This window comes from Centroberyx affinis, unplaced genomic scaffold (genome assembly GCF_046629955.1).
Source record: "Centroberyx affinis isolate AG114_WGS23_722 - 3 ecotype Tasmania unplaced genomic scaffold, CSIRO-AGI_Caff_v1 ptg000655l_1, whole genome shotgun sequence".
NCBI classification, from domain to species: domain Eukaryota; kingdom Metazoa; phylum Chordata; class Actinopteri; order Beryciformes; family Berycidae; genus Centroberyx; species Centroberyx affinis.
The window spans coordinates 77,949-88,916 of record NW_027279281.1 but is presented as its reverse complement, the minus strand read 5'-3'; the positions used below and the strand labels follow the sequence as shown (position 1 = coordinate 88,916).

General features: G+C 40.4%; 1 protein-coding gene across 1 annotated transcript; it reads right to left on the bottom strand.

The window, feature by feature from the left end:
• Window positions 1-300: 300 nt before the first annotated feature.
• On the bottom strand, window positions 301-9,084 carry LOC139643806 (uncharacterized). The gene is made up of 5 exons (XM_071519077.1): window positions 9,000-9,084; window positions 4,256-4,308; window positions 3,614-3,973; window positions 1,977-2,126; window positions 301-1,896 (listed from the first exon to the last, which is right to left on the bottom strand). The coding sequence occupies exons 2-5, from the start codon at window positions 4,299-4,301 to the stop codon at window positions 1,727-1,729; spliced, it is 726 nt and encodes a 241-aa protein (XP_071375178.1). The 5' UTR covers window positions 4,302-4,308; window positions 9,000-9,084; the 3' UTR covers window positions 301-1,726.
• Between the last annotated feature and the right edge of the window lie 1,884 nt (window positions 9,085-10,968).

Genomic DNA, 10,968 nt, shown 5'->3' with positions numbered 1-10,968 from the left:
AGACAGTTGGCTAGTTCGACAGGTTAGTCAGTTAGACGGGTGGTCAGTTAGACAGGTAGTTAGACAGGTGGGTAGCATAATAAAACCTACTAGCCTAAACCCCTCCCTTTCACTGAACAAAGCAAATATGGGTTAATAATATTCAGACTGTACACATTTAATATCATATTTACATAATTATATTCATACCAATTTAAGGCTATTCATAAGCTGTTTGAATTATTGCTGCTAGAATATAAAAAGCCCAGTAGTTAATGAATTGTATCAATAAAGACGCAATTAAGTTAAATCAAACCCTTTTATTGAGAAACAACTGTTCAACCCAATCAAACCAAATGCAATCAAAAAAAGATGACCCTGCTCATATCTACATACTGCACAGAACATATTACATAGGTAACATGTTAGCATGATGCCACATTGTACATGAACACAGGATGACACACTGACTGACAGACAGATATATCAGCTCAGTGCTTAAGGCTTTAGATGAAGAATCTGCAGGCAGGGCCGGCTCTACACTACAGGGGGCCGAGGCAGAATTTTGTTTGGAACCCCCCCAAGTATACAAACGGTGTTAAAAGAATTTCAGTATTTTCAGTAATAGAATTTCAAACGGTAATGGACTATGGAACATGAATAGGACATTAAGAAAAAAAAAACGATGTGCAGGGCCTTTAACAATAGTGGGGCGCACTATGCAGCTGCATATTCAGCATATAGAGAAAGCCTCTGGCTAAAGTTTTGTCCACTTACCATCACAAACCAAAAACTGATTATTACAAAATATGACAAAGTAGCCTACTAAAATAAGAAAGACAAATACATCAGATTTTCATTCAAAATCATGGTATTTCTTTAATCTTTAAAGGTCCATCTGGTGTAAAGCAGGACTCCCCTTGCCTCTGTGACCATAAAGGAGTTGGATGGTCTATCTAAACATGGTGAAAGTATCAAAACGCACGGTCGCCAACTAAATCCACACAATCCATATTAGAAAAGCGAGCCTCTAAACGAGCCGTTTGGACTTCCTTAACTTTGTGGTGTCACAAAGGTTCACTCATTAGTGATTGAGCGGTTGTCATTGCTTATTACCGAAGAGTTTTCCCTACCTGTAGCTGCCGGGCTGCGGCGTCTCACATTTCACTCTTGAAACGGTTAGCCAATCAGAACAGAGGGTCGTTAATATTAATGAGCCTTAAAGAGACAGCAACAGAAACAGCCTGAAGATAGAAAATAAAACACTGGAAGGCGGAGAATATGGGACCTTTAACAGATTTCCCTGTGAATATGGAGAAAGAGGATGGAGGTTGTTCCTCTCTCCCAACAGTCTCTCCTCAAACAAGCTGGAACCTTCCAGTTACTTACAAGCTGTAACAGCTTACTCACAGGCAATGACAATTTACAGTTTACAATGTACTGACTACATAGACAAAAAATAAATTTCCCATTCAAGGCAATAAGGTCTTATGTGCATAAAGTCAAGCACAGAAAAATACTGTGGAGAAGGAATTCCCCTTCTTACCTCCAGTCTGACAGGGTGAAGTGAACACCATGACCTCAACACATGTAGGGACCAAAGGACTACAAGTCCCAGCCTTCACCTCAATCAAAATGGCATCTCAGGGGGACAGCCACCTGAAACATCTGATCAAGGTCCAATTGTTCTCTAACCAGTCTGGAGTCTTTGTAGTACAAGCATGACTCTTTTCCTCCCCACTTTCATTCAACTTGTACATTCAGTGTCACTTTCATGCGACTTGGGGAGGGAGACGTCTACACTACTGTCCCGTCTGAGCTCCTGGTTCATCAGCCTCTGTTTTGCTGAGACAAGCTCTTGGTTCTTTGTCTGGTCAGTCAGGAACTCAGTGTTGATGTTTTTCTCTTGGCCTTGACCTGTTTATCAGACAATAACAAGTGAGGACACACACACAAATTTTATTTATAAAATGTTTAAAACTAGGAAAAGCAAATACCTTGTTGTTCGTTTGGAAAGGAGTGTTGACAAGCGAAGCTTACTACAGCTGCTAGAGCTGCTACAGCTGCTAGAGCTACTAGAGCTGCTGCCCCAACTCTGATGAGAAGAAACCGTCCAAGTTCTCTCTGCTCTGGATCAAGCTCAGTAACTGGTAGATGTGGGGCAGTTCCCATTTTCCCCGGAAAATAAAACACAAGTGAGTATCCTGATCACACAGACTGTGTTTTTAGCAGTTTTCAATGTGGTCAATGTGAGTGAAGCTTTCTGTGCGCTTCTTTTGTGTTGCTTGGAGTCTTGCAGTTTTCCACTTTTGCCGCCTTTTTTGGAAGAGCTCCTTGAGTTGAAAAAAAAAACTTCCAACTTCAGCCAATGAAGCACCTACATCACCATCACTTTGTCTCTATTGTCCGCTTGGATCAATGGAGAGGTGGGATTTCTGCAGTGACTCTTGTAAATATGCTTTAGCGCTATTTCGTTAATAAGGTATACTCTGATATTTTGAAATCCTGGTGTTATCCTGTGGTCTAGAACATTTCCATTTTCTAGACCACATTTCCCCTGGTCTCCCTTCATTGGCTCCCTGTTCACCAAAGAATTGATTTCAAGATTCTATTACTTGTTTTTAAAGCCTTCACTGGTCTCGCCCGTCTTATATCTCCAATCTCCTACACACCCAAGTTTCCTGCAGGCACCAAAAGCTTTTAGCTGTTCCACTGTCCAGGCTGAAGCATAACTGGGATTGTGCCTTTTCCGTTGTGGCCCTAGACTGTGGAACAATCTACCCCCCAGTTTTAGGCTTTCCCCTTCTATTGGCACCTTTAAATCGTGCCTTAAAACTCATCTCTTTTCTGCAGCGTTTGATTTTGAATGATCTTTTATTTTCACGTTATTTTATGTGTGTTTTGTATAAAGCACCTTGGTCGACAATTGTTGTTTTTAAATGTGCTTTATAATAAAATGAACTTGAACTTGAACTATTTTCAGTACTGTCATAAAATGGATAGTATGTACATTTTTATTGATATTGATTTATATTGATAAACTGGCAAATTATAGCTGCTGTGTTGAGGCGATATAATGTCGTGCGCAACTCGCTACACTAGAGGTCAGAGGTCAGTCAAGTGTGGCACCAAAGAAAATTAATGAGATCAACTTGTAAAAAAGAAAAACATGTTTGGTCAGGTCAGTGTCTGTAGACAGAGACATGACTCCTAACAGCCACTAGGGGGCAGAAAGGCTGAATGACTGAGTGAGTGGGTGAGTGAGTGAGTGAGTGAGTTGTTTTCTTTCTTTCTTTCTTTATTTACAGGTCCATTAGCTGCTTCACATCTATAAACATGATTTGGATTAAAGGGTAATTCTGGTTATTTTCAACCTGGGTTTTTTTTCCTGCGTAAGGTGGGACTTCCCATCTAAAGAAACCCAAGTTCTTAGGTTAAAGTGAGCATGCTCATCTTTAATTTTTAATAACTACTTTTCATTCACAAATAAAATGTATATCGGTATACTTTAAAATAAGGTATACCCCAGCCCTAATAGTAACAGGCTCATCCTGCAGTAGTTTTCCTTTTAACTACAAAAGCTGCTGAAATTAATGTGAGGAAAGTTTTGCTGAGTTCTACTGAGTCAACTTACCAGTGACGTTGAGCGAACATGCACTGAAGTTCTCTCCATAACCAGTGAACACTTCACACAGGTACGTTCCTGAGTCGTTAGTCCTGAGTCTGGACAGATGGAGCCTGATGGTTCCTTCTCTGAGTCTGTGTTCGTCACATCGCACTCGTCCTGCAAACTGTTCATGTTGAGATTGTGGATCTTCAACACCGTTTTCTAAATAATATAAAGTCTTTTCTTCAGTTGGAGACACCAGTGCACAAAGGATGCTGAGTGAGGAGAGAGACATGTTGGGTTTGGGTGGGAAGATCCATTCCATCGTCACGTTCCCGTTCTCCTCTGCCTGATAGGAGATCTGCTTCACATTCACAATGAATGTTCCTGAGGGAGAGAGAGAGGAAAGTGAGGAACAGAGAGACTGAGAGTGTTTACATGCTCACCAATACTCTGATATTAACCTGATTAAGGAAACTCTCTGTCTATATAGGTTTTGTTGGAGAGTTTTAGTGTCCATGATGGTCTAAATGCTGTTTCAGAGGCTTCTAACTTGCTAAAAAGGAAGAATGACAAAGAGGCTGTGAGGGTAATGAAGTGAGAAAATCTGTTAGTGAGGCTGAAAATATGTTTATATTTCTGGAGAATAAATTGAAGGTGGAAGCTGACCGCAGACACAGGATGTGAAGAAGAGCAGCAGCAGGATCCAGATCATCTTCTCCCTGTGAGAGCAGAGGACAGAGGGGGAGGAGTCACAAACTCATCTTGAGGTCTGGTCTCTCACGACTGGTAACCAGTGCTTAATTTGTTCCGGATCCTGCCGGAACAGGATCTGGTTTTGGACTACCTGCATTCCGGTACCTATTTCCGTGGACCCGGCACCTGGTGGCATGAAACGTTTTGGTTTTTTTTGTCTGGCATGTAATACTCCCAATAGTTGACTCTTCTTTCCTTTCCCCTCCCTTCCAAAAACCTGTCTCATTTCCATATGAAGACAGGTAGAACAACAAGCGCAAAGTAATCACTGTGTGTTAACCTTCAGACAGCGTCATGGCTAAAAGTTGAATTTGCTGTCCATATGTCCACTGTGTGGACTATTTTGGAAAATTAGACGAGGTAAGCATGATTTTTTTTGTTTGTAAACGTGTTAGCATATTCTGTAATCTATTAGGTCTCTGCTGGGAGAATCCAAATTCATATTTGCATAGATGACTGCAAAACAGAATTTTTGCGGACCTGTAAGTCCCACAGTTAAATATGCGGGCAATTGTGCATGTTATGTTGAGTGTCCAGAAATAATTGGTAATAACATGAGAATTGGTTTATTAGGTCCAGCTGAGTGTCGCAGTCAGGCCGACTTCTAGCTGCACCACGACACGTTTTATTGCATTATTCACTTACATTGTTTCCTACATTCAAAATCGATATCCTATGAAAATATTTGTATTGAATATTGATGCGTAACTACTCAAACCAGAATTTCTCCGGTAAATGGTTGAAGCCATTGCAGTTTCCTTTATGTATGATCAGGATGTCTCATAGTAGCCTATGTGGGCATTTTTATGTTGTGCACAGTGCAGTTATATCTTTAGTCTACTACTTGAAGGGCAGGGTTGTAAAAATGAGCATTATGTAGCCTATGCAATAATCAAATATTGTTATAGGTCCCCAGTAGTCGGAGCTCTAAGGTCATAAAGTCGGGCATAATGTTTAGGCTGTTGGTCTACAGTAAGCTGTATGTCTGTACTGAGCACCACCATGCCTCCAGTGCTCTTGTTGTCTTGATTTGTTCCAGAACCTTTTCCCTCCAGACCGACTCACGGGAACACCGACCACTTGGTGTCCCGGGACCTCATCATTTACAAATTAAGCACTGCTGGTAACACCCTAGCAACCCCTGTCTATACCTAGCAACCATTTAGTAACACCATAGCAACCCCTGTTTATTACCTAGCAACCAACTAGTAACACTCTAGCAACTAATAATGAATACCTAGCAACCAGGTAGTAACACCCTAGCTACCAGGTAGTAACACCCTAGCAACCACTAGTAATCACCTAGCAACCATCTAATGAAACGTAAAGACAAGTAAAATACATGGTGGTGAATACAGTGACTTTCACAGAAGCCTGTTTATTGCAGTCAACAACAGTCAGCAACATTTATTTTCCAACTGTTCAGTTGTGTTCATAGGAGCTAATTCATATTCCTGCTATTTCACTGCAGCTGCTATGACTACTACTACTAAAACTACTACAACTACTACTTCTACAAGTTCTTCTACTACTGCAACTACTAATACTACTACGACTAGTACTACAAGTAGTAATGCTACTATCACCAGTACTGCTGCTACTACTACTAGGCTACTACTATACTTACTAGCACTATACTTCTGTTAGTACAACTGCTATTACTACTGTTACTCCTACTACTACAACTACTATTGTACTAGTACAACTTCTACTACTATTAAAACTTCCACAACTACTAATGCTACTACTACAACAGATAGGCTACTGCTACCAACTACAGCTGATATTGCTATTACTTTTTAAATATTACCTATTCATTTTGCAGGAAGATTTCTTGGATGGTACAGTGAGCAGCCTAGCTAGTTATATCTAACAAAACATTTAATAAAAACTCATGAAAGCCTTTTGAATCACTTTATTAATATTTAAAACCACAAAGGACAGCAGGATATTACAATAGGCCCTTTTCACATTCTGCTTCTCGGCTTCTGCATTGAGAAACAGGTTTATTACAACTTCCTGTTGCAGCTCTGTCTTCACTAATTCACTCCACAACCTGCCCGACTTTTCTAATTTGTTACATTATGTATCTAGTGCTAATAACCATTACAGTTTTGTTGTTTTTGTTGGATTGGTTTGTCAATAAGTTGCCCTTACACACTGCACCCAATGCAATTTGGTTTTCGAGCCAACCATTCCACTGAGACAGCAAATTGCTTCTTCTTGGAGAACATCAAACTAAAAATGAACAAAGGAGGTGTTGTTGGGGCCATATTTTTAGACTTAAAGAAAGCATTTGATACTGTCAACCACCAAATACTCATCTGTAAACTAGCAAATTTTAATTTCTCCTCTAATATGCTGAATTGGATGACGTCCTATCTTGCAGGCAGAGTTCAGTGTGTAAGGGTGGGTAGTGAAACATCACCCTTCCTGAGTAATGAAATGGGTGTGCCCCAGGGATCTATCCTGGGACCTCTCCTGTTCAGCTTATATATAAATGATCTACCATCGGTCTGCACAGGGTGTGAAGTTCAGATGTATGCAGACGATACCGTAATCTATGTCCATGCAAAAACCAAAGAACAAGCAGCTTCTAAACTTAGCGCAACAATGATAAATGTAAACAAGTGGCTTGATGATTCACACCTGTTTCCTAATGTTAAGAAGACTGTTTGCATGTTTTTTACAAAGACACACTCTGCATCTGACTGTGATCCCAAAGTCTATGTGTCTGGAGAGCTCATCCAAGTAGTCTCTCATGTTAAATATCTTGGTATTATCCTCGACTCCACCTTATCCTTCAAAAAACAAGTGAAAAAAGTAATGCAAATAACCAAATATAACCTGGTTAATTTCAGGTATATAAGAAACTGCCTAACAACTACAGCAGCAAAATTATATATGAATGCTATGATCATCCCCCACTTAACATATTGTATGACAAGCTGGACTCAGGCAAAAGGTACAACACTGAAGCCAACTATCTCACTGTACAAGCAGGCTCTCAAAGTGTTAGACAGAAAACCCAATACTTACCATCACTGCAATATTCTTGGCAAATATGACATCCTTAGCTGGGATAATCTAATGAAATACACTGACACCTGCCTGATGTTTACGATCCTAAATGGCAAGGCTCCTCCACCACTTAGTACTTTCATTAAGCAGAAAACATCAAACAACAGATCTACAAGATCTGCTCTGAGAGGGGATTGTGTAATCCCTTTCAGGTCCAGCTCCTTCAGCCAATCATGCTTTTCTGTAAGAGCTTCTCAATTGTGGAACTCCCTACCAACTGAAATAAGAAACTGTACCACCTACCACACCTTCACACAAAGTCTCAAGGCCTGGCTTTTGAAAAGTCAGACATGTGAACATTTCGACTCCACTTAGTACATTGCTCATTTAATGATTATCATTGTTATTATTGGCTAACCTGCTGCTAACTTGTCCCATGTCCTTTACCCGTTGCCAGGCGGCCAGCTTTGCATGGCTTAGGTATGTATGGAATATCTACTAGTATTTTATAAACAATTTGGTAACACTTAAATAAGATCTAAATAGTGATTGCTGTATTTTATTTATGTTTACTGGTTATTGCTGCTCTGCATGACTGCATGTAACATAAGTTGGTTGTGGTCAGTATTGCTTGGCTGTGTGTTGTTGCTTCATGTCGCTTGCATGACTATATGTGCTAATATGGTGTTTGTTGTTGCTGTATAGTTGTGCTGATGCTTTGCTGTTTCCTGTTGCTTTGCATGGCTTGTGTTCTGCCTTGAGAGTTCTTGTTTTGTTGCTGTCTCTATGGCGTCTTGTTGTCTTTGTTCTGTACATTTTTATCATTTTATAGGTTTTAAAACATCTCGCCACAAGGACTATAGTTGAAAATTAGCCAGCTGGCTAACACTAGCACATTTACAGAAATGTCGATTAATGTGTGTTGTCCTTATAAATAAATAAACAAACAAACAAACAAAAAGAAACTGTGACTGTGATATCTCTAAAAAATAGCAGCAATCCACAGATGCTTAAATCACAGTTTCAGTTATTCACACACATACAACCGATACACACCACCAATACACACCAATACAACACATCACCGACAAATAATTGCTGCAGTTCGTTCATGGATGATTTTAAATTCCTAAATACAAAAGATGTGTGCATTTCAAAAAAACACGTAAAACACATAAAGAAGCTTTCAAACTGACACAACAGTCCATTCTTCTGTTCTTCCAACATGACCTGAACGCAGCAGAAAGCAGCAAGCAAAGTAAACAATGAAATGTGAGTAGATGCTTCAAATTGACCATTATAACTGAAATGACAGTTAACCTACTGACAGCATCAATATCTGCTCCTTTCAGGGAAGAAAAATACTCCATTTAAGCCTCAACTGTCACCCTGAAGCACTTCACTGTGAGCTTGTTTCAGTATTTCTTTCCCATGTCTTTGGATCTACGTATATTAAATCAACATGTTGCACCTTGTCATGCAAAACCTCCCCAAGTTCTCCCTGCAGAGCATCAGTTAACCTCAGTGGGTTTGATGGATTTTCTTTAACTTGATGATTTCAGCTCTACACTGTCCTGTCCTCATCACTTGGCCTCATCACCCCCCCCACCCCAAGTTCTCAGGTATTTTACCTTACCTTAGCTCATGCTGCTGCAGACAGCAGGTTGTCAGGTTTCAGCATAGAAAAAGACAGCAGCAGCTTCTTGTGTTGAGAGTCTGTTGTCCACGGGCAGAAAGAGGAAGTGGTGTGGTTATTTTGAAATTAGTTCCCCTGTCTCAAAGTGAGTATACCCCAACAGCAGGGTACTGTCTCAAGACAACCAACCCACCCCCCACCCACCCACCCACACACACACACACACACACACACATACACACACACACAGGTTTACTCACTGCCAAACAGAAGCTGCTGACAGCTAATATTTTGACCAGTTTCATGTAAAAAAAAAAAAAGAATCCCCAAAATGTTTTGAAATTAGTTCCCCTGTCCCAAAGTGTCACCCTGACAGCAGCAACCCACCACCCACCCACCCACCCACACACACACACACACACACACACACACACACACACACACACACACAAACACACACTCACTCACTCACACACACACACACACACACACACACACACACACACACACACACACACACACACACACACACAGGTTTACTCACTGCCAAACAGCTGCTATTTTGACTAGTTTAATGTAAAAAAAAAAAGAAATCCCCAAAATGTAAATATTCAGTGTTTCCCCAGAGGGAAAAGCCTCTGAAACATTTAGACCATCATGTGACTAAAACTAGTTGATAATGTAACCGAAAACTGAATGTGAGCTTTTATTTCTGAAATGGTTTAGATATTTACATTTTATTGATCTCAGCTGATTTTAGTTTTTTGGCTTTAGAGTTCAGGTTTGTTTGTTTTTTCATGATGTTGTTGCTATTTGTTTATTTTTGTCTTTTTGGATTGTGCTTTTATTTTGAAGGTTCAAATTATCAGGTAGTGTAGGATATCAGGGTTTTCTTTAGATTTGTTTCAGTACCCATCTTGTTTGTGTGACTCACCTTGTCTGAAGCCTTATATTAGATATCTGAACTGATCTGAGGTCTGTGGAAGCTCATTTGCTCTTCCAGCTCTTTTCAATAGAGTTTATCAGCTGACAGAACCTGCAGAGCCTCACTGGTCCAGCAGTTAGAGAAACTGTCTTGTAATCAGAAGGTCTCAGGTTTGAGTCCTGCAGCTTCACCTCAGAGTTTTTACTGTCAGTAAAGTGTAGAAATGTCCTGAGGCTTCAGGCTGCAGATCAGAGCTTCTGTCTGTTTATTAGAGAGCTGCTGTCATTTCAACCAGCTGACATGGAGGATTTCATTCAACAGGTGATCAGGTCTTGTGCTCTAGAGAGGTGATGTGGTCCAGAGGTTAGAGAGCAGGACTGGGAACCAGAAGAGTCCTGGTCCAGTTCCTCCAGCTGTTGTCTTTTAACAGCAGAGTGTCTTCAGTCTGTTGAAGCTGCTTTAGGTCAGACTGTCAGCTAAACCCCCTGCCTGTAAAGAGTCGTGCTGTCAGTCAGACTTTGTATAACTTTATTATTCTAACCGGCTGACCAGGTGGATTTCATTCAACAGAGATCACCAGCTGAAGCCTGATGGTCCAGCAGTTAGAGAGAGCGGCTTGTAATCTGAAGATCACAGGTTCAAATCTCTCCAGTCAGACTCCAAGCCTCCTGCTGACTCTTTATAACTCACTCTGCTCTGAGTCTCCACCAGTGGAAAGCATGCTGAATTTGACCGGTCAGATGAAGTGGGCTTTATAAATAAAGTTTGAATTGAATTGAAACACAGATACTGCATGGCCAAAATAACAGAGGAGTGAAGGCTCCAGCTTCACCTGACTGCTCTACAGTTCACTTCTCATCCAACTTAACCTTTTATTTTTAAAACACCAAGCCTATCTCAGGTAATTACTGATAAGAATAAATATATAATTAACTGATGGACTCCTTTTCAGCTGGATACTTATTTTATTTTGGTATTTATTGCAGAATATTCTCTTCAATTTGATCGCCAAACTGACATTAAGACTGGGACTCGTTTCAGTGT